This window comes from Cetorhinus maximus, unplaced genomic scaffold (assembly GCF_964194155.1).
Source record: "Cetorhinus maximus unplaced genomic scaffold, sCetMax3.hap1.1 HAP1_SCAFFOLD_1225, whole genome shotgun sequence".
Classification (NCBI taxonomy): domain Eukaryota; kingdom Metazoa; phylum Chordata; class Chondrichthyes; order Lamniformes; family Cetorhinidae; genus Cetorhinus; species Cetorhinus maximus.
This window is the reverse complement of record NW_027597167.1, coordinates 57,501-81,897: the sequence shown is the minus strand read 5'-3', so window position 1 is coordinate 81,897 and position 24,397 is coordinate 57,501. Positions and strand designations below refer to the sequence as shown.

At 48.5% G+C, this 24,397-nt stretch overlaps 1 protein-coding gene across 1 annotated transcript in view; it reads left to right on the top strand.

The window, feature by feature from the left end:
- agxt2 (alanine--glyoxylate aminotransferase 2) overlaps positions 1-24,397 on the top strand; it is a gene marked incomplete at its 5' end in the record, with an annotated part of 56,986 nt that overhangs the window by 12,086 nt on the left and 20,503 nt on the right. Inside the window, 2 exons of the mRNA XM_078536452.1 lie at positions 9,174-9,267; positions 14,069-14,162. Coding sequence (XP_078392578.1) covers positions 9,174-9,267; positions 14,069-14,162 — 188 coding nt within the window. The remainder of the gene's footprint in view (positions 1-9,173; positions 9,268-14,068; positions 14,163-24,397) is intronic.

Here is a 24,397-nt window from a genome sequence, read left to right as displayed (position 1 = left end):
CTGCGGTGTGACCACCTCGCTAAACGTGCTGTCCACAACTTGCTCAGCATCATGAATGCTCCACAATGAGTCCACCCGCAGCTCCAGCTCTGAAGACCGGTTAGCTAGAAGCTGCATTTGGACAAACCTTCCGCACACATGGTCACCAGGGACACTGGAAGTGTCCCTCATTTCCCACATCCTGCAGGAGGAGCATACCATGGGTCTGAGTTCTCCTGCCATGATGTCCCTCTCGATTAAGCTGGTTACTCCCTTAAAAAAATACGCTAGCTCGGGGCCTTATTTACGTTAGCTAGGAACCTGGTTTCTTGACTAATTGTACAGTACTACTCTATACTTTTGTGTTTGCTCCTACCTCAGTATTAAGCAATGAATTACTTTAATAGATTGAAAAAAACTCACCAGGATTTACTCACCAATCAGCTGCTTTTTAAAAAATTCCACTTTCAGAAGAGTGTCCCTCGCAGGTCTTGTGCACTCCTGAAGGCACTGCCTCTTCCTCTCTCTCTCTTTTTTTGTTTGAGGAGGAGGGAGGGATGGAAACACTACAGCAATGTAATGTTTGGGGCTATTCCATTCTTTGACAGTGGGTCCTCCTCAATTCCCTCCTGAGTCATGGTGTCTGCGGTGACTTCTCCCTAAATGCTTCTCAGTCACTTCTCACTACCGCCCTCTGTTGGATGCTCTTCCTCCTGTTGAGAGCAAGGGTCCTCCTCGACATACCACACATGCTTAGCCGAATGGAAGATGGTTGTGGTTGTTGGAGGTCATAGGAGCAGGAGTCGGCCATTCAGCCTCTCTAGTCTAGATTCAATGTGATCATGGCCAATCTGGCTGTGGTCTCAACTCCACTTTGCTGTCTCCCCTTAATAACCCTTGACTCCCTTGTCAATCAAAAATATGTTTAACTCTGCGCTGAATAAATTCAACGACCTTCCACTTCCTCCTGGGGAAGAGAATTCCACAGACTAACGACACTTTGGGAGAAAAAGTTTCTCCTCATCTGTTTTAAAACAGAGCCTTCTTATTTTAAAATGCGTCGCTTAGTTCTAGTCCCCCTGACAAGAGGAAACATCCTCTTGATATCCACCCACAGTAATTGCCCTCAGGATCTTCTATAATCCATCTGCCAATTTTTTGCCCACTCACTTAACCCGTCTATATCTCTTTGCAGACTCTCAACTCCTCTTGACAACTTACTTCCCTCCCTAACTTCCCTTCCTATCTTGGTGTCATCTGCAAATTTAGCTACCATATATTCGCTCCCTTCATCCAAATCATTGATGTAGATTGTAAACAGTTGAGGCCCTTGCACTGATCCCTGTGGTACTCCACTGGTTACAGCTTGCCAACCTAATAAAGGCCCATTTATCCCTACTCTCTGCTTGCTGACTAATCCTTTATCCATGCAAATATATTACCTCTCCACCATGTGCTCTTCTCTTGTGTAGTAACCTTTGATATGGCACTTTATCAAATGCCTTTTCAAAATCTTAAGTCCACCTACATCTACAGATTCCCCTTTATCCACCTTCAATGTTACTTTGTCAAAAAACTCTTACAGAATCACAGTGCAGAAGAGGCCCTTCGGCCCATCGAGTCTGCACGGACACGTGAGAAACACCTGACCTACCTACCTAATCCCATTTACCAGCACTTGGCCCATAGCCTTGAATGTTATGACATGCCAAGTGTTCATCCAGGTACTTTTTAAAGGATGTGAGGCAACCCGCCTCCACCACCCTCCCAGGCAGCGCATTCCAGACTGTCACCACCCTCTCGGTAAAAAAGTTTTTCCTCACATCCCCCCTAAACCTCCTGCCCCTCACCTTGAACTTATGTCCCCTCGTGACTGACCCTTCAACTAAGGGGAACAGCTGCTCCCTATCCACCCTGTTCATGCTCCTCAATCTTGTACACCTCGATCAGGTCGCCCCTCAGACTTCTCTGCTCCAACGAAAACAACCCAAGTCTATCCAACCTCTCTTCATAACTTAAATGTTTCATCCCAGGCACCATCCTGGTGAATCTCCTCTGCACCCTCTCTAGTGCAATCACATCCTTCCTATAATGTGGCGACCAGAACTGCACACAGTACTCCAGCTGTGGCCTCACCAAGGTTCTATACAACTCCAACATGACCTCCCTACTTTTGTAATCTATGCCTCGATTGATAAAGGCAAGTGTCCCATATGCCTTTTTCACCACGCCACTAACATGCCCCTCTGCCTTCAGAGATCTATGGACACACACGCCAAGGTCCCTTTGTTCCTCAGAACTTCCTAGTGTCATGCCGTTCATTGAATACTTCCTTGTCAAATTACTCCTTCCAAAGTGTATCACCTCACACTTTTCAGGGTTAAATTCCATCTGCCACTTTTCTGCCCATTTGACCATCCCATCTATATCTTCCTGTAGCCCAAGACACACAACCCCACTGTTAACCACCCGGCCAATCTTTGTGTCATCCGCAAACTTACTAATCCTACCCCCCACATAGTCATCTATGACGTTTATATAAATAGTTAAACACAATTTCTCTTCACAAAGCCATGTTGGCTCTGCCTGATCACATTGTGATTTTCTAAGTATCCTGCTAAAACCTCCTTAATAATGGATTTGAGCATTTTCCCTATGACAGATGTTAGGCTAATTGACCTATAGTTTCCTGCTTTCTGTCTCCCTCCTTTCTTGAATAAAGGTGTTACATTTACTATTTTCTAATCCACTGGAACCTTTCTAGAATCTAAGGAATTTTGGAAGGTTATAACCAATGCCTCTACTATCTCTGTAGCCACTTCTTTTAAAACCCTACGATACAAGCCATCTGGTCCTGGGGACTTGTCGGCCTTTCTCTGGTAATGGTGATTGTATTAAGTTCATACCTCCCTGTCACCTCTTGATTTTCAAGAATCTTTGGGAAGTTTTCTAAGTCCTCTACCATGAAGACAGACGCAAAATACTTGTTCAATGCCTCCACCATTTCCTTATCAATTCTCCAGACTCACACTCTCCAGAGGATCAACACGAGCTTTAGTTACTCTTTATCTATTCAAATACCTTGAGAAACTCTTAATATCTGATTTTATATCACTAGCTAGCTTTCTCTCATACTCTGCTTTCTGCCTCTTTATTATCTTTTTAGTCATTCTTTGCTGGTTCTTAGTCTTTCCAATCCTCTGACCTACCACTAATCATTGCAGATTTGTACAGTGTTTCTTTCAGCTTAATACTATCATTAACTTCCTTATTTATCCATGGATGATGCATCCTTCTCAAAGAGCCTTTCTTTCTCACAGGGATCAATTTTTTCTGAGTGTTATGACATATCTCCTTAAAAGTTTGCCACTACAACTCCACCTGTGCTACCTTTTTTTAATCTAGTTTCCCAGTTCACCTTAGCCAGCTCTGTCTTCATGCCCTCACAGTTACCTTTTATTTAGGTTTAAAACAGCATTCATGGACCTACACTTCATTTCAAACTGAACATGAGCTACTGTTATGTTATGATCGCTGTCACCTAAAGGCTCCTTCAACATGAGGTTATTGACTAATCCTGTCTCTCTACATATTACCAGGTCTCGGATAGCCTGCTCCCTGGTTGGCTCTTGAACGTACTGCTCTAAGAATTTGTCCCAAAAACACACTATGAACTCATTTTTGGGGCTACCATTGCCAATCTGATTTTCCCAATCTACATGTAGATTAAAGTCACCCATGATTATTGAGGTACATTTCTTACACACCTCATTTATTTCTTCCTGTATGCTCTGTCCTACAGTGTAGCTACTGGTAAGGGGCCTATAAACTACTCCCACAAGTGACCTCATACCATTACTATTTCTTATCCCCACCCAATCTCTTCATCTTGCTCTTTCAAGCTAAGGTCTTCTCTTAGTACTGAACTAATGCCATCCTTAATTAACAGAGCTACCCTGTCGTTCTGCTGTGTCAAAAACCTTTCAACATTCAGGTCTCAGCCTTGGTTATACACATTTATCCCTGTCTGTGCTAACAGTTTATCCTTTTTGTTAGAAATGCTCCATGCATTCAGATTCAGAGCCTTAAACTCTGTTTTTTTTACTATTTCTGGCTTTATCTGCTGGTGCGCTACAATTGTGTGTCCTCTCCCTCCCTGTCACACTCTGAAACTCATTACCCAAACTGCTGCTCTATTACTTTGTTGTTTCTCTTAACTTTACTATATCTCCTCTCACATGATCCCTCCCCCGCCACCCCACAGTATTTAATTTAAAGCTCTCACTATAGCCCTAGTTGTATGATTTGCCAGAACACTGGTCCCGGCACAGTTCAGCTATAGACCATCCCAACGGTACAGCTCCCGCTTTACCCAGTACTGGTGCCAGTGCCCATGAATCAAAACCCATTTCTTCCACACCAGTCTTTGAGCCACACATTATTTACCCCAGGCCAATTTGCTCACAGTTCAGGTAATAAACCAGAGATTATTACCCTTGAGGTTCTGCTTTTTATTTTTTTATTCATTCACGGGATGTGGGCTTTGCTGGCTGGGCCAGCATTTATTGCCCATCCCTAGTTGGCCTTGAGAAGGTGGTGATGAGCTGCCTTCTTGAACTGCTGCAGTCCATGTGGTGTAGGTACACCCACAGTGCTGTTAGGGAGGGAGTTCCAGGATTTTGACCCAGCGACAGTGAAGGAACGGCAATATATTTCCAAGTCAGTGTGGTGAGTGACTTGGAGGGGAACTTCCAGGTGGTGGTGTTCCCATCTATCTGCTGCCCTTGTCCTTGTAGATGGGAGTGGCCGTGGGTTTGGAAGGTGCCCCTAGCTGCTCATACTCCCTATACTGAACCTCTTTCCTAGTCCTATCTTTATCATTGTTGCCTACGTGGACCACGACAACTGGATCCTCCCCCTCCCACTGCAAGCTCCTCTCCAGCCCTGAGCAGAAGTCCTGAATCCTGGCACCAGGCAGGCAACACAGCCGTCTGGACTCTCACCCTCAACTACAGAGAACAGTATCTATCCCCCTGACTATACTGTCTCCTGTCAATACCACATTCCTCTTCGCTCTCCCCACTTCACCATGGTGCCATAGTCAGTCCGCTCATCCACCTTGCAATCCTTCTCCTTATTGACACAGGTTGCAAGCACCTTGTACGTTTTGGACAAAGTCAGGGGCTGAGGCTCCTCCATTACCTCAGGCTGCTTCCCCTGAGCTACCTGTCTCTCAGTCACACCCCCCTGTTCCTGACCATTGACCAATTCTAAGGTTCTGCCTAACCTAAAGGGAGTGACTGCCTCCTGGAACAAAGTGTCCAGGTAACTCTCCCCCTCCCTGATGCTTCAGAATGTCCACAACTCAGACTCCAGATCAACTACTCAGAGCCGAAGTTGCCTAAGCTGCAGAAACTTTCTGCAGATATGGTTGTCCGGGACTGCAGTGCATTCCAGATTCCCACATGCTGTAGTCACGGCATACCACCAGCTCTGTCATTTCCGTCCAGCCTTATTTACATAATTAGTCAATTTATTAATAATTTACACAAATAAAGTAAAAGAAAGTTGCACTCACCTCACTTGGAGACAAGGAAGGAAACTCACCACTCCTGGAGGCTGAAAAAAAGTTGAAAAAGGAGCACCTCTTTCCCCCACTGCCCTGAGTTCCCACCTGAACCAAATGCCCAACTCCTCACTCAATCTACATATCGTTCAGGTGTAGTCTGGTGTCCACACGCCCCTTTCTTTGTGCAAGTTTAAAATCTATCTTTTATAGAGTCTCTGACTCACTAACTAGCTCAGCTTTCTACTATAGTAATTAACACCTAACAAGGGCAACTACTTTCAGCTGATTGAAAGATAACTGCCACTTCAGGCAGCTCCTTGTTTAATTAGGCTGTTGAACTAACAATGTTTGAAAGTAAGAACCTAACTCTTATTCTAAATTTAAAGTTAAGGAAATCTTACCAGCAATTCCCACCGAACCAAATTCCCAACTTCTCACTTAATCTACGTCACACTCAGGAATGGTCTCATGTCCATGTGCCCCTTTCCCCTGGAACCCATGGGTTCTTATTTTTTTTACCCAGTCTTCCATGTGGGACCTTGTCAAAAGCCTTGTTAAAATCCAAATCCATGTAGAACACATCAACTACACTCCCCTCATTAACCCTCCTTGTTACTTCCTCAAAAAATTCAATCAAATTAGTCAGACATGATACTCCCCTAAACAAATCCACACGGACTGTCCTTGATTACACTGCCTGTCTAAGTGGCAGTTTATCCCATCTCTCGGAATTGATTCCAATAATTTTCCCACTACTGAGGTCGGACTGACTGGCCTGTAATATTTGGTCATAAGGTCAGAAGTGGGGATGTTCGCTGATGATTGCACAATGTTCAGCACCATTCACAACTCCTCAGATACTTTATTTGATTCGTATATGGGATGTGGGCTTCGCTGGCTGTGCCAGCATTTACTGCCCATAGGTAAAAGCAAAATACTGCAGATGCTGGAAATCTGAAACTAAAGCAAAAAATGCTGGAAAAACTCAGCAGCTCCGACAGCGTCTGTGGAGAGAGAAACAGAGTTAACGTTTTGAGTCTGTATGACTCTTCTTCAGAGCTGCCCATCCCTAGTTGCCCTTGAGAAGGTGGTGGTGAGCTGCCTTCTTGAACCGCTGCAGTCCATGTGGTGTAGGTACACCCACAGTGCTGTTAGGGAGGGAGTTCCAGGATTTTGACCCAGCAACAGTGAAGGAACGGCGATATATTTCCAAGTCAGGATGGTGAGTGACTTGGAGAGGAACTTCCAGGTGGTGGTGTTCCCATCTATCTGCTGCCCTTGTCCTTCTAGATGGTAGTGGTCGTGGGTTTGGAAGGTGCTGTCTAAGGAGATTTGGTGAATTCCTGCAGTGCATCTTGTAGATGGTACACACTGCTGCTACTGTGCGTCAGTGGTGGAGGGAGTGAATGTTTGTGGATGTGATGCAAATCAAGCGGCTGCTTTGTCCTGGATGGTGTTAAGCTTCTTGAGTGTTGTGGGAGCTGCACTCATCCAGGCAAGTGGAGAGTATTCCATCACACTCCTGACTTGTGTCTTGTAGATGGTGGACAGGCTTTGGGGAGTCAGGAGGTGAATTACTTCCCACAGGATTCCTAGTCTCTGACCTGCTCTTGTAGCCACAGTATTTATATGGCTAGTCCAGTTCAGTTTCTGGTCAATGGTAACCCCCAGGATGTTAATAGTGGGGGATTCAGTAACGATAATGCTATTAAACATCAAGGGGCGATGGTTGGATTCCCTCTTGTTGGAGATGGTCATTGCCTGACACTTGTGTGGCGCGAATGTTACTTGCCACTTGTCAGCCCAAGCCTGGATATTGTCCAGGTCTTGCTGCATTTGGACATGGACTGCTTCAGTATCTGAGGAGTCGTGAATGGTGCTGAACATTGTGCAATCATCAGCGAACATCCCCACTTCTGACCTTATGAAGGAAGGAAGGTCATTGATGAAGCAGCTGAAGATGGTTGGGCTGAGGACACTACCCTGAGGAACTCCTGCAGTGATGTCCTGGAGCTGTGATGACTGACCACCAACAACCACAACCATCTTCCTTTGTGCTAGGTATGACTCCAACCAGCAGAGAGTTTTCCCCCTGATTCCCATTGACTCCAGTTTTGCTAGGGTTCCTTGATGCCACACTCGGTCAAATGCTGCCTTGATGTCAAGGGCAGTTACTCTCACCTCACCTCGGGAGTTCAGCTCTTTTGTCTATGTTTGAACCAAGGCTGTAATGAGGTCAGGAGCTGAGTGACCCTGGCGGAACCCAAACTGGGCATCAGTGAGCAGGTTATTGCCAAGCAAGAGCCGCTTGATAGCGCTGCTGATGACCCCTTCCATTACTTTACTGATGATCGTGAGTAGACTGATGGGGCGGTAATTGGCCGGGTTGGATTTGTCCTGCTTTTTGTGGATAGGACAAACCTGGGCAATTTTCCACATAGCCGGGTAGATGCCAGTGTTGTAGCTGTACTGGAACAGCTTGGCTAGGGGCGCGGCAAGTTCTGGAGCACAAGTCTTCAGTACTATTGCCGGAATATTGTCAGGGCCCATAGCCTTTGCAGTATCCAGTGCCTTCAGCCGTTTCTTGATATCACGTGGAGTGAATTGAATTGGCTGAAGACTGGCACCTGTGATGCTGGGGACCTCCGGAGGAGGCCGAGATGGATCATCCACTCGGCACTTCTGGCTGAAGATAGTAGCAAATGCTTCAGCCTTATCTTTTGCACTGATGTGCTGGGCTCCTCCATCATTGAGGATGGGGATATTTGTGGAGCCTCCTCCTCCAGTGAGTTGTTTAATTGTCCACCACCATTCACGACTGGATGTGGCAGGACTGCAGAGCTTAGATCTGATCTGTTGGTTGTGGGATCGCATAGCTCTGTCTATCACTTGCTGCTTATGCTGTGTGGCAAGTAGTCCTGTGTTATAGCTTCACCAGGTTGACACCTCATTTTTAGGTATGCCTGGTGTTGCTCCTGGCATGTCCTCCTGTACTCTTCATTGAACCAGGGTTGATTCCCTGGCTTGATGGTAATGGTAGAGTGGGGGATATGCTGGGCCATGAGGTTACAGATTATGTTTGAGTACAATTCTGCTGCTGCTGATGGCCCACAGCGCCTCTTGGATGCCCAGTCTTGAGTTGCTAGATCTGTGTGAAATCTATCCCATTTAGCACGGTGATAGTGCCACACAACACGATGGAGGGTATCCTCATTGTGAAGACGGGACTTCATCTCCCCACAATGACTGTGCGGTGGTCACTCCTGCCCATTCTGTCATGGACAGATGTATCTGCGTCAGGCAGGTTGGTGAGGACGAGGTCGAGTGTGTTTTTCCCTGCTTCAAAATGTTAAAGTTTTTGTTTCCATCTCGAACATCCAAACCGCCCCTGCCTGGTTTAACTACCTCCAGGCAGCAGCAAGTGGAGGAATCTGTGATGCTGATCCCACAGCAGTGCAGAAACAGACATCTGTGCACCACATTAATAAACTGAAACGATTGCTCAGACATTTCTCAGGACAGTTAAGAGTTAAAAAGGAGCAGAGACTGGGCAGCGATGGGGAATGTCTTTGTTAAACTGATGACTGAATAGTTTTCTGACATTCTGTGACTGGTTTCTCTCCAGTGGAGCCTATCACGGAGCCAGCAATGCAACCATGGGATTGACATCGATATCCAGCTGGAAATATATCCTTGGAGCAAACTCTGGCTGTCACCCAGTGAGTAGCAATTACCCAAAACCCAGCCAGTGATTCCAGCAACTTCACCATCAGAATGGGAAAGGGAGAAAGGGTTTCAATCTAACCCCTTAAAAGATAAATGCTAACTGGGGTATGGGTCTAACACACACTGACTCTCACTGGGGTACGGGTCCCACAAACACTGACTCTCACTGGGGTATGGGTCCCACACACCCTGACTCTCACTGGGGTACGGGTCCCACACACACTGACTCTCACTGGGGTATGGGTCCCACACACACTGACTCTCAGTGGGGTACGGGTCCCACACACACTGACTCTCACTGGGGTACGGGTCTAACACACACTGACTCTCACTGGGGTACGGGTCCCATACACACTGACTCTCACTGGGGTATGGGTCTAACACACACTGACTCTCAGTGGGGTACGGGTCTAACACACACTGACTCTCACTGGGGTATGGGTCCCACACACCCTGACTCTCACTGGGGTACGGGTCTAACACACACTGACTCTCACTGGGGTACGGGTCCCATACACACTGACTCTCACTGGGGTATGGGTCCCACACACACTGACTCTCACTGGGGTACGGGTCTAACACACACTGACTCTCACTGGGGTACGGGTCCCACAAACACTGACTCTCACTGGGGTATGGGTCTAACACACACTGACTCTCAGTGGGGTACGGGTCCCACACACACTGACTCTCACTGGGGTACGGGTCCCACAAACACTGACTCTCACTGGGGTATGGGTCCCACACACCCTGACTCTCACTGGGGTACGGGTCTAACACACACTGACTCTTAGTGGGGTACGGGTCCCACACACACTGACTCTCACTGGGGTACGGGTCCCACACACACTGACGCTCACTGGGATACGGGTCCCACACACACTGACTCTCACTGGGGTACGGGTCCCACACACACTGACTCTCACTGGGGTACGGGTTCCACACACACTGACTCTCACTGGGGTACGGGTCCCACACACACTGAGTCTCACTGGAGTACGAGTCTCACACACACACTGACTCTCACTGGGGTACGGGTCCCACACACACTGATTCTCACTGGGGTACGGGTCCCACACACACTGACTCTCACTGGGGTACGGGTCCCACACACACTGACTCTCACTGGGGTACGGGTCCCACACACACTGAATCTCACTGGGGTATGGGTCCCACACACACTGACTCTCACTGGGGTACGGGTCCCACACACACTGACTCTCACTGGGGTACGGGTCCCACACACACTGACTCTCACTGGGGTACGGGTCCCACACACACTGACTCTCACTGGGGTATGGGTCCCACACACACTGACTCTCACTGGGATACGGGTCCGTCACACACTGACTCTCACTGGGGTACGGGTTCCACACACACTGACTCTCACTGGGGTACGGGTCCCACACACACTGACTCTCACTGGGATACGGGTCCGTCACACACTGACTCTCACTGGGGTACGTGTCCCACACACACTGACTCTCACTGGGGTATGGGTCCCACACACACTGATTCTCACTGGGGTATGGGTCCCACACACACTGACTCTCACTGGGGTACGGGTCCCACACACACTGACTCTCACTGGGGTACGGGTCCCACACACACTGACTCTCACTGGGGTACGGGTCCCACACACACTGACTCTCACTGGGGTACGGGTCCCACACACACTGACTCTCACTGTGGTACGGGTCCCACACACACTGACTCTCACTGGGGTATGGGTCCCACACACACTGACTCTCACTGGGGTACGGGTCCCACACACACTGACTCTCACTGGGGTACGGGTCCCACACACACACTGACTCTCACTGGGGTACGGGTCCCACACACACTGAGTCTCACTGGAGTACGGGTCCCACACACACTGACTCTCACTGGGGTACGGGTCCCACAAACACTGACTCTCACTGGGGTACGGGTCCGTCACACACTGACTCTCACTGGAGTACGAGTCTCACACACACACTGACTCTCACTGGGGTACGGGTCTAACACACACTGACTCTCACTGGGGTACGGGTCCCACACACACTGACTCTCACTGGGGTACGGGTCCCACACACACTGACTCTCACTGGGGTACGGGTCCCACACACCCTGACTCTCACTGGGGTACGGGTCTAACACACACTGACTCTTAGTGGGGTACGGGTCCCACACACACTGACTCTCACTGGGGTACGGGTCCCACACACACTGACTCTCACTGGGGTACGGGTCCCACACACACTGACTCTCACTGGGGTACGGGTCCCACACACACTGACTCTCACTGGGATACGGGTCCGTCACACACTGACTCTCACTGGGGTACGGGTCCCACACACACTGAGTCTCACTGGAGTATGAGTCTCACACACACACTGACTCTCACTGGGGTACGGGTCCCACACACACTGACTCTCACTGGGGTACGGGTCCCACACACACTGACTCTCACTGGGGTACGGGTCCCACACACACTGACTCTCACTGGGGTACGGGTCCCACACACACTGACTCTCACTGGGGTATGGGTCCCACACACACTGATTCTCACTGGGTATGGGTCCCACACACACTGACACTCACTGGGGTACGGGTCCCACACACACTGACTCTCACTGGGGTATGGGTCCCACACACACTGATTCTCACTGGGTATGGGTCCCACACACACTGACTCTCACTGGGGTACGGGTCCCACACACACTGACTCTCACTGGGGTACGGGTCCCACACACACTGACTCTCACTGGGGTACGGGTCCCACACACACTGACTCTCACTGGGGTACGGGTCCCACACACACTGACTCTCACTGGGGTACGGGTCCCACACACACTGACTCTCACTGGGGTACGGGTCCCACACACACTGACTCTCACTGGGGTACGGGTCCCACACACACTGACTCTCACTGGGGTACGGGTCCCACACACACTGACTCTCACTGGGGTACGGGTCCCACACACACTGACTCTCACTGGGGTATGGGTCCCACACACACTGACTCTCACTGGGGTACGGGTCCCACACATACTGACTCTCACTGGGGTATGGGTCCCACACACTGACTCTCACTGGGGTACGGGTCCCACACACACTGAGTCTCACTGGAGTACGAGTCTCACACACACACTGACTCTCACTGGGGTACGGGTCCCACACACACTGACTCTCACTGGGGTACGGGTCCCACACACACTGACTCTCACTCGGGTACGGGTCCCACACACACACTGACTCTCACTGGGGTACGGGTCCCACACACACTGAGTCTCACTGGAGTACGGGTCCCACACACACTGACTCTCACTGGGGTACGGGTCCCACAAACACTGACTCTCACTGGGGTACGGGTCCGTCACACACTGACTCTCACTGGAGTACGAGTCTCACACACACACTGACTCTCACTGGGGTACGGGTCCAACACACACTGACTCTCACTGGGGTACGGGTCCCACACACACTGACTCTCACTGGGGTACGGGTCCCACACACACTGACTCTCACTGGGGTACGGGTCCCACACACACTGACTCTCACTGGGGTACGGGTCCCACACACACTGACTCTCACTGGGGTACGGGTCCCACACACACTGACTCTCACTGGGGTACGGGTCCCACACACACTGACTCTCACTGGGGTACGGGTCCCACACACACTGACTCTCACTGGGGTACGGGTCCCACACACACTGACTCTCACTGGGGTACGGGTCCCACACACACTGACTCTCACTGGGGTACGGGTCCCACACACACTGACTCTCACTGGGGTACGGGTCCCACACACACTGACTCTCACTGGGGTACGGGTCCCACACACACTGACTCTCACTGGGGTACGGGTCCCACACACACTGACTCTCACTGGGGTACGGGTCCCACACACACTGACTCTCACTGGGGTACGGGTCCCACACACACTGACTCTCACTGGGGTACGGGTCCCACACACACTGACTCTCACTGGGGTACGGGTCCCACACACACTGACTTTCACTTGGTACGGGTCCCACACACACTGACTCTCACTGGGGTACGGGTCCCACACACACTGACTGTCACTGGGGTATGGGTCTAACACACACTGACTCTCACTGGGGTATGGGTCCCACACACACTGACTCTCACTGGGGTACGGGTCCCACACACACAGACTCTCACTGGGGTACGGGTCCCACACACACTGACTCTCACTGGGGTACGGGTCCCACACACACTGACTCTCACTGGGGTTCCAGATTTGTATTGAATTCAAATTCCACCATCTTTCTGCTTTGTCGGATTCGAACCCGGGTCCCCAGCGCAATACCCTGTGTCTGTGGAATATTGGTGGAGGTGGGGGAGGTGTAGTGATATTGTCACTGCTCTTATATTCCAGAGACCCAGGGTGTTGCTCTGGGTTCAATCCCCACCACTGCAGGTGATGAAATTTGAATTTAGTGAGATCCTGAAATTAAAAGTCTAATGATGGCCATGAAACCATTGTCAAATATTGTACAAACCCATCTGGCTCACTAATGTCCTTTAGGGAAGGAAATCTGCCGTCCTTACCTGGTCTGGCCTACATGTGACTCCAGACCCACAGCAATGTGGTTGACTCTGTAATGACCCTGAACAGGGGCAATTCGGAATGGGCCAAATTTTGTCCTAGTCAGTGATGCCCACATCCCAAGAACAAATCAATAAGAATGAAGTCCAGTGACAGTACTATTCTGCTACCACCTTCCTGTATTGAAGACTTGGAACATCTTCCCATCCTTGTGTCACACACTTTTCCTTTTTCCAGACTATGTGTCCAGATGTTTTCCGAGGTTTATGGGGTGGGAGCCAGTGTCGGGATTCTCCAGTACAAACCCTTCGATCCTGTAACTGCTCACCAGGTCTGTCTGTGTGTATCTGTGCGTTTGTGTGTGTGTTTGCCTGTGTCTGTGTGTCTGTGTCTGTGTGTGTGTGTGTCTGTGCATGTGTTTGTCTGTGTCTCTGAGTGTGGGTGTATGTGTCTGTGTGTGTCTGTGTCTGTGTTTGCCTGTGTCTGTGTGTGTGGGTGTCTGTGTCTGTCTGTGTCTGTGCATGTGTTTGTCTGTGTCTGTGTGTGGGTGTATGTGTCTGTGTGTGTCTGTGTCTGTGTTTGCCTGTGTCTGTGTGTGTGGGTGTCTGTGTCTGTCTGTGTCTGTGCATGTGTTTGCCTGTGTCTGTGTGTGTGGGTGTCTGTGTCTGTGTCTGTGTTTGTCTGTATCTGTTTTTGTCTGTGTCTGTGCATGTGTTTGGCTGTGTCTGTGTGTGTGCCTGTGTGTGTCTTTGCATGTGTTTGTCTGTGCCTGTGTGTGTCTGTGTGTGCGTGTGTGTCTGTGTCTATCTGTGTGTGTGTGCGTGTGTCTGTGCATGTATTTGTCTGTGTCTGTGTTTGTCTGTGTCTGTGTGTGTGTGTCTGTGTGTGTCTGTGCATGTGTTTGTCTGTGTCTGTGTGTGTGTCTGTGTCTGTGTGTGTGTCTATGTCTGTGTGTGTGTGTCTGTGTGTGTCTGTGCATGTGTTTGTCTGTGTCTTTGTGTGTGTGTCTGTGTCTGTGTGTGTGTGTGTGTCTGTGTCTGTGTGTGTGGGTGTCTGTGTCTGTGTGTGTGTGTGTGTGTCTGTGTCTGTGCATGTGTTTGTCTGTGTCTGTGTGTGTGTGTGTGTGTCTGTGTCTGTGCATGTGTTTGTCTGTGTCTGTGTGTATGTGTGTCTGTGTGTGTGGGTGTCTGTGTCTGTGTTATTCTGTCTGTTACTATGTGTATATTGTCCTGATTCCAGCTGAGGTTACCCCTGGACAAGCCTGAACCCAGGGTGGAACCCAGCTTGATAGATCCTAACTTTAATTTGTTTGTTTAGATACGTGGAGAGGGGTTACTGAACAGAGCCACAGGAGTCAGCTCATGAACTTCTACCAAAAGAATAAAATATTTATTTAACAAGAAAGGATGAACTATATTACAATACTCCTTCACCCTCAACTATACCTTTACAGATATATGCAGATTTGTAGGGATAACAGAAGTTACAAAATCTCTCTTATACTTTAATGTTCACAGAATCACTGAATTGTTAGGGTGTAGAAGGAGGCCATTCGGCCCATCCTGTCCGCACCGGCTCTCTGAGCATTTTAACTTAGTGGGATATCCTGCCTTTTCCCCATAACCCTGCACATTGTTTCTATTTAGATAATCATCTAATCCTCTTGAATGCCTCGACTGAACCTGCCTCCACCACACTTCCAGGCCGTGCATTCCAAACCCCAACCACTCGCTGTGTGAAAAAGCTTTTTCTCACATAACATTTGCTTCTTTTGCAAATCACTTTAAAACTGTGCCCCTGGTTCTTGATCCGTTTCTGAGTGGGAACAGCTTCTCCCTATCTACTCTGTCCAGACCCCTCATGGTTTTGAACATTTCTATCAAATCTCCTCTCAGCCTTCTCCTCTCCAAGGAAAACAGTCCCAACCTCTCCAATCTATCCTCATAGCTGAAGTTTCTCATCCCTGGAACCATTCTTGTAAACCCCTTCTGCACTCTCTCCAATGTGTTCACATCCTTCCTATAGCGTGGCTCCCCGCCTGGTGACACAGGCTTGGCTCTCGCTGCACTCCTCCAAGGATCCATCACCCTCACTAATATCCCAAATGGAAAACCAGTTAGTGAGCGGGACCTTTGGGGACTCCTGCACTACCTGCCTGTTTCTGTTGGACTGTCTGGCGGTCACCCCTTCCCTATCTGCCTGCTTGCCCCTAACTTGAGGCGTGACCCCCTCTCTGAACGTGCTATCCACGTAAATCTCTGCCTCACGGATGCACTTCAGTGGCTTTAAGAAGGAGATAGATAGGTTCTTGATTGGTAAGGGGGTCAAAGGTTACGGGGAGAAGGCGGGAGAATGGGGTTGAAAAACTTATCAGCCATGATTGAATGGCGGAGCAGACTCGATGGGCTGAATGGCCTAATTTCTGCTCCTATGTCTTATGGTCTTATGGCTCCAGCTGTTGCTCAAATTCTAAAAAGCGGAGGTCAAACCTGTGCAGCCGGTGACCCTTCCTGCTGTTTTATCACCCAAACTCTCACACAGTAACTACACAGTCCATGTAAACCAATAGGTACCCTGTGGTCAGACACCCCACACTCTGAAACCAAGTGACAGATTCCTCCCCAAACAGATGCTATGGATCTCTCATCATCTACCCCCCCTCCATCCCACCCCTCCAGGAACTTGTCACAGTGTGAGCCAAATGGTCACTGAATCCCGTCTTTCATACAAGGGTTTCCCTGTTGGAGAGGCAGGGATTAATCAGGGATAGTCAGCATGGCTTTGTCAGGGGGAGATCATGTCTAACAAATCTGATTGAATTTTTCGAGGAGGTGAGTAGTTGTGTAGACGAGTGTAGTTCAGTTGATGTAGTCTACATGGACTTCAGTAAGGCTTTTAACAAGGTCCCACATGGGAGATATGGTCATGAGGGTAAGAGCCCATGGGATCCTGGGCAACTGGGTAAATTGGATCCAAAATTGGCTTAGTGGCAGGAGGCAGAGGGTGTTGGTCGAAGGTTGTTTTTGCGATTGGAAGCCTGTGACGAGTGGTGTACCACAGGGATCGGTGCTGGGACCCTTACTGTTTGTAGTGTACATTAATGATTTAGATGTGAATATAGGAGGCATGATCAGCAAATTCACAGATGACATGAAAATTGGTGATGTTGTAAATAGTGAGGGGGAAAGCCTTAGATTACAGGATGATATAGATGGGTTGGTAAGATGGGCAGAGCAGTGGCAAATGGAATTTAATCCTGAGAAGTGTGAGGTGATGCATTTTGGGAGGACTAACACAGCAAAGGAATATACAATGAATGGTAGGACCCTAGGAAGCACGGAGCATCAGAGGGACCTTGGTTTACATGTCCATAGATCCCTGAAGGCAGCAGCACAGGTAGATAAGGTGGTTAAGAAGGCATATGGGATACTTGCATTTATTAGCCCCTTAGTGGAGGTGTCAATAACCAGAGGGCATAGATTTAAGGTAATGGGCAGGTAAGATAAGGGTCTGGGACCTCTGTCCTGGTCAACCAAATAAGTAGGGCTGTAGACAGCACTTTAAACTAAATAGAGAGGGGGGGAGGTTCTAGAAAGGGGATACATAGACTTGCAAAGCAAAAGGATATGGCAGCCTTGCAGGGCAGCTATTTAGGTAATGATACCCAGATTGTGACAGGAAGGGACAGAGTGTACAAACATAAAAAACCAGCAGCAAGAAGTAATAGTCTGGGAAGAGTGTCCCGCAGTCAGCATTGCGGTGAAGCAGTCTGGGAAGAGTATCCCGCAGTCAGCATCGCGGTGAAGCAGTCTGGGAAGAGTGTCCTGCAGTCAGCATCACGGTGAAGCAGTCTGGGAAGAGTATCCTGCAGTCAGCATCGCGGTGAAGAAGTCTGGGAAGAGTGTCCCGCAGTCAGCATCGCGGTGAAGAAGTCTGGGAAGAGTGTCCCGCAGTCAGCATCGCGATGAAGCAGTCTGGGAAGAGTGTCCTGCAGTCAGCATCACGGTGAAGCAGTCTGGGAAGAGTATCCTGCAGTCAGCATCGTGGTGAAGCAGTCTGGGAAGAGTGTCCTGCAGTCAGCATCACGGTGAAACAGTCTGGGAAGAGTGTCCTGCAGTCAACATCACCGTGAAGCAGTCTGGGAAGAGTATCCTGCAGTCAGCATCGTGGTGAAGCAGTCTGGGAAGAGTGTCCTGCAGACAGCATCGCGGTGAAGCAGTCTGGGAAGAGTGTCCTGCAGTCAGCATGGGGGTGAAGCAGTCTGGGAAGAGTGTCCTGCAGTCAGCATCATGGTGAAGCAGTCTGGGAAGAGTATCCTGCAGGCAGCATCACGGTGAAGCAGTCTGGGAAGAGTGTCCTGCAGTCAGCATCGCGGTGAAGCAGTCTGGGAAGAGTGTCCTGCAGTCAGCATGGGGGTGAAGCAGTCTGGGAAGAGTGTCCTGTAGTCAGCATCATGGTGAAGCAGTCTGGGAAGAGTGTCCTGCAGTCAGTTCTTGTTGAAAATAACAAGAGTGACATCACAAGACAGGGCGAGAGATCGGTGAAGAGATCAGAATCAGCCCGAGTGCGGGGAAGCTTCAAAAGGTGATGTTAGCACAAAGATGAGAGCTGATTGGTGAGCAGTGGGTAAGGGTTTTTCTCCAGTTTAAAATAGATTAAGCTATGGAAAGGTAAGAGTTCTAGTTTTAATTTAAAGTACATAAATAGTTTAACGATTTTGTTTAGCGTATTTAACTTAAGGTAAGGGGGCGTTTTTTTCAACTAGAGGCAGGGCAGCTCAGTCCCATGTTATGTACCGCCTGCAACATGTGGGAAGTCCTAGACACTCCTTGCGCCCTGACCGACCACGTGTGCAGGAAGTGCCACCAGCTGCAGCTACTTGAGCCCCGAGTTTCGGAGCTTGAGCAGCAGCTGGAGGCACTGAGGTACATCCACGAGGCTGAGAGTTTTGTGTATAGCATGTTTTTAGACTTCATGACCCCACAGCTTACAGAAGTGCAGACAGAGAGGGAATGGGTGACCATCAGTCAGAAGAAAGGTGTCAGGCAGGTAGTCAGGAAATCCCCAGGGTGCATCTCGCTCGAGAACTGTTTTTCTGTGTTGGAAAATGGTGAGAGTGACGGTTCCTCTGGGGAGTGCAGCCACGCTCATGGCACTGTGAGTGGCTCAGCTGGACAGGGCGGAGCAAAAAGAGGGGAAGAGCAATAGTGGTAGGAGACTCGATAGAAAGGGGGACAAAACAGGCATTTCTGCGGCCATAGATGTGACTCCAGGATGGTATGTTGCCTCCCTGGTGCCAGGGTCAAGGATGTCACTGAACAGCTGCAGGGCATTCTAAAGCGGGAGGGCAAACAGACAGAGATCGTGGTACATATTGGTACCAATGACATAGGTAGAAAGAGGGATGAGGTCCTGCAAGCAGAATTTAGGGAGCTAGGAAACTGATTAAAAAACAGGACCTCAAAGGTAGTAATCTCTGGATTACTTCCGGTGCCACTCGCTAGTGAGTATAGAAATAAGAGGTTAGTCCAGATGAATGCGTGGCTGGAGAGATGGTGCAGAAGGGAGGGCTTTAGATTTCCGGGACATTAGGACCGTTTCTGGGGGCAGTGGGACCTGTACAAGGCGGACGGGTTGCACCTGAACCAGAATGGGACCAATATCCTCTCGGGGAGGTTTGCTAGTGCTGTTGGGGAGGGTTTAAACTAACTTGGCAGGGGGATGGGATCCTGAGAGGAGGTTCAGCAGCGGGAGATGCACAGCCAAAATTAGAAGAGAGCAAGTGAGTCTGGAAGGCATAGAAATTATAGGCCAGTTAAGGCACAAGGGAGTTTGGCAAGGTTGGATGGTATTTATTTTAATGCAAGGAGTCTGACGAATAAGGCAGATGAGTTGAGGGCACAAGTTAACACATGGAAGTATGATGTCGTTGCTGTCACAGAGACATGGTTGAGAGAGGGGTAGGATTGGCAGCTCAATATTCCAGGATATAGGGTCTTCAGGCGAGAAAGGGAAGGAGGTAAAAGAGGAGAGGGTATCGCAATATTGATCAAGGAATCAATTACAGCAGTAGGGAGGGATGACATTTTAGAAGGCTCCTCAAATGAAGCCATATGGGTAGAACTGAAAAACCAAAAAGGAGCAGTCACATTGCTGGGAGTGTACTATAGGCCCCCAAACAGTCAGAGAGAAATAGAAGAGCAGATATGTAGGCAAATTTCAGAGAAGTGTAAAAATAATAGGGTAGTAATAGTGGGGGATTTCAACTTCCCCAACATTAACTGGGTTAGTCATAGTGTGATAGGTTTAGAGGGAGCAGAATTCTTAAAATGCATCCAGGAGAGCTTTTTAAACCAGTACGTAGAAGATCCCACAAGAGAGGGGGTGGTCCTGGACTTAATTTTAGGGAATGAAGCCGGGCAAGTGGTAGAGGTATCAGTGGGGGAGCATTTTGCAGATAGTGATCATAACTCTGTTAGATTCAAGGTTGTTATGGGAAAGGACAAGGATGGGCCAGAAATTAGAGTTCTAAATTGGGGGAAGGCCGATTTTAATAAGATCAGATATGATTTGGCCAGAGTGGACTGGGAGCAGCTACTTTTAGGTAAATCTGCATCAGAGCAGTGGGACTCATTTAAGAAGGAAATAACGAGAGTACAGGGTCAACATATTCCAGTAAAGACAAAGGGTGGGACCAACAAATTCGGGGAACCCTGGATATCGAGGGATATACAGGATTGGATAAAGAGAAAAAGGGAGGCTTATGGCAGATACCAAGGGTTCAAAACAGAGGAAGCCCTAGAGGAGTATAGAATGTGTAGGGGGGAACTTAAAAAGGAAATTAGGAGAGCAAAAAGGGGGCATGAAAAACATGGCAGGTAAAATAAAGGAAAATCCAAAGTTATTTTATATGTACATTAAGGGTAAGAGGATAACTAGGGAAAGAGTAGGGCCCATTAAGGACCATAGTGGTAATTTGTGTGGAGCTGGAAGACGTAGGTAGGGTTCTAAATGAATACTTTGTGTCAGTGTTCACAAGTGAGAGGGACGACGTGGGTATGGAAATCAGGCAGAAGGACTGTGATATAATTAAAGAAATTAGCATAGAAAGGGAGGAGGTTCTAAGTGGTCTGGCAGGCTTAAAAGTAGATAAATCTCCAGGCCCAGATGAAATGTATCCCAGGCTGTTGAGTGAGGCAAGGGAGGAGATAGCAGGGGCGCTGGCAATAATTTTCAATACCTCTCTGGCCACAGGAGAGGTGCCAGAGGACTGGAGGACAGCCAATGTGGTACCGTTATTCAAGAAGGGAGGAAGGGATAAACCAGGGAACTACAGGCCAGTCAGTCTAACCTCAGTGGTGGGGAAACTAATGGAAGCAATTCTGAGGGACAGAATTAATCTACACTTGGAGAGGCAGGGATTAATCAAGGACAGTCAGCATGGTTTTGTTAAGGGAAGTTCATGTCTATCCAATTTGATTGAATTTTTCGAAGAGGTGACCAGGTGTGTAGATGAGGGCAATGCATTTGATGTAGTCTACTTGGGCTTCAGCAAGGCTTTTGATAAGGTCCCACATGGGAGACTGGTCAAGAAGGTAAGAGCCCATGGGGTCCAGGGCAATTTGGCAAATTGGATCCAGAATTGGCTGAGTGGCAGGAAGCAGAGGGTGATGGTGGAGGGGTGTTTTTGTGACTGGATGCCTGTGTCCAGTGGGGTTCCACAGGGATCGGTGTTGGGTCCCTTGCTGTTTGTGGTATATGTAAATGATTTAGACTTGAATGTAGGAGGCTTGATCAGTAAGTTTGCAGATGACATGAAAATTGGTGAGGTGGTAAATAGTGAGGAGGATAGCCTTAGATTACAGGAGGATATAGAGAGGCTGATCAGATGGGCTGATCAGTGGCAAATGGAATTTAATCCGGATAATTGTGAGGTGATGCACAAACAAGGCATGGGAATACACGATGAATGGTAGGACCCTGGGAAGTACCAAGGATCAGAGGAACCTTGGTGTGCATATCCACCGGTCCCTTAAGGTAGCGGGACAGGTAGATAAGGTTGTTAAGAAGGCATATGGGATACTTGCCTTTATTAGCCGAGGCATAGAATATGAGAGCAGGGAGGTTATGCTGGGACTGTATAAAACGCTGGTTAGGCTACAGCTAGAGTATTGCGTACAGTTCTGGAATCCGCATTATAGGAAGGATGTGATTGCGCTTGAGAGAGTGCAGAGGAGATTTACCAGGATGTTGCCTGGGCTGGAGAGTTTTAGTTATGAGGAGACATTGGATAGACTGGGGTCATTTTCCTTGGAGCAGAGGAGATTGAGGGGGGACATGATTGAGGTGTATAAAATTATGAGGGGCATAGATAGGGTAGACAGGAAGGGATTTTCCCCTTGGTGGTGGGATCAATAACCAGGGGGCATAAATTTAAGGTAAGGGGCAGGAGATTTAGAGGGGATGTGAGGAAGAATTTTTACACCCAGAGGGTGGTGGGAATCTGGAACTCACTGCCTGAAAGGGTGGTAGAGGCAGAAACCCTCATAACATTTAAGAAGTATTTGGATGTACACTTGCGATGCCATGGTATACAAGTCTATGGCCCTAGTGCTGGAAAATGGGATTAGAAGAGTTAGGTACTTGTTTGACTGGCGCAGACTCGATGGGCCGAAGGGCCTTTTTCTGTGCTGTAGGCCTCTATGACTCGATGACTCTAAATAGGATCAAAGGGGGGAAAAAATGGTAAAAAGGCAAAATTAACGGCCCTTTATTTAAACACACATGGTATTCAGAACAAAATAAATGAGGATGTAACTAGTAGAGTTGATGAGGGGGAGACAGTGGATGTGGTTTATTTGGACTTTCAGAAGGCTCTCGACAAAGTCCCACATAAGAGATTAGTGTGTAAAATTAAAGCACATGGGATTGGGGGTAGTGTATTGGGATGGATAGAAAACTGGTTGGCAGACAGGAAACAAAGAGTAGGAATAAATGAGTCTTTTTCCGAATGGCAGGCAGTGACTAGTGGGGTACCGCAGGGATCGGTCCTGGGACCCCAGCTATTCACAATATATATTAATGATTTAGACGAGGGAACTAAATGTAATATCTCCAAATTTGCAGATGACACAAAGCTGGGTGGGAGGGTGAGCTGTGAGGAGGATGCAGAGATGCTTCAGTGTGATTTGGACAAGCTGAGTGAGTGGGCAAATGCATGGCAGATGCAGTATAATGTGGATAAATGTGAGGTTAACCACTTTGGTGGCAAAAACAGGAAGGCAGATTATTATCTGAATGGCTATAAATTGAGAAAGGGGAATGTGCAACAAGACCTGGGTGTCCTCGTACACCAGTCGCTGAAGGTGCAGCAGGTGATAAAGAAGGCAAATGGTATGTTGGCCTTCATAGCCAGAGGATTCGAGTACAGGAGCAGGGATGTCTTGCTGCAATTGTACAGGGCCTTGGTGAGACCACACCTGGAACATTGTGTGCAGTTTTGGTCTCATTATCTCAGGAAGGGTGTACTTGCTATAGAGGGAGTGCAGCGAAGGTTTACCAGACTGTTTCCTGGGATGGCGGGGCTGACATATGAGGAGAGATTGAGTCGATTAGGATTATATTCGCCGGAGTTCAGGAGAATGAGGGGGGAATCTCATAGAAAGCTATAAAATTCTAACAGGACTAGACAGGGTAGATGCAGGAAGGATGTTCCCGATGGTGGGGGAGTCCAGAACCAGGGGTCAGTGTCTGAGGATATGGGGTAGACCATTTAGGACTGAGATGAGGAGAAATTTCTTCACCCAGAGAGTGGTGAGCCTGTGGAATTCGTTACCACAGAAAGTAGTTGAGGCCAAAAAATCTTTTTGTTTTCAAGATGGAGTTAGATTTAGCTCTTGGGGCGAAAGGGATCAAAGGGTTTGGGGGGAAAGCGGGAGCAGGCTATTGAGTTGGATGATCAGCCATGATCATAATGAATGGCGGAGCAGGCTCGAAGGGCTGAATGGCCTACTCCTGCTCCTAGTTTCTATATTTCTATGTTTAATGTCAGAAACAGAGGTAAATGGGAATGATCTTATAGCCATTACGGAGACACGGTTACAAGGAGTTCAAAGCTGGGAACTAAATATTCAGGTGTATGTGACTTTTTGAAAGGACGGGCAGGAAGGAAAGGGTGGTGGGGTAGCTTTGTTAGTATGAGCTGGAATAAATACGATAGCAAGAAAGGATCTTAGATTGGAAGATGTAGAATCCATATGGGTGGAGGTAAGAAATAACAAGGGGAAGAAGACACTGGTGGGAGTCGTCTATAGGCCTCCAACAGTCGCTATACTGAAGGACAGAGAATAAATCAGGCAATGAGGCCATGTTAAAAAGGCAGTATATTAATCATGGGTGACTTTAATCTTCACGTAGATTGGGAAAATCAAATTGGCAGAGGTAGACATAAGCAAGAATTTATGGAGTATATTCGGGACAGCTTCTTAGAGCAATATATTGTGAATCCAACCAGGGATCAGGCTATTCTGGACCTGGGAATGTGTAATGAAGCAGGTTTAATAAATG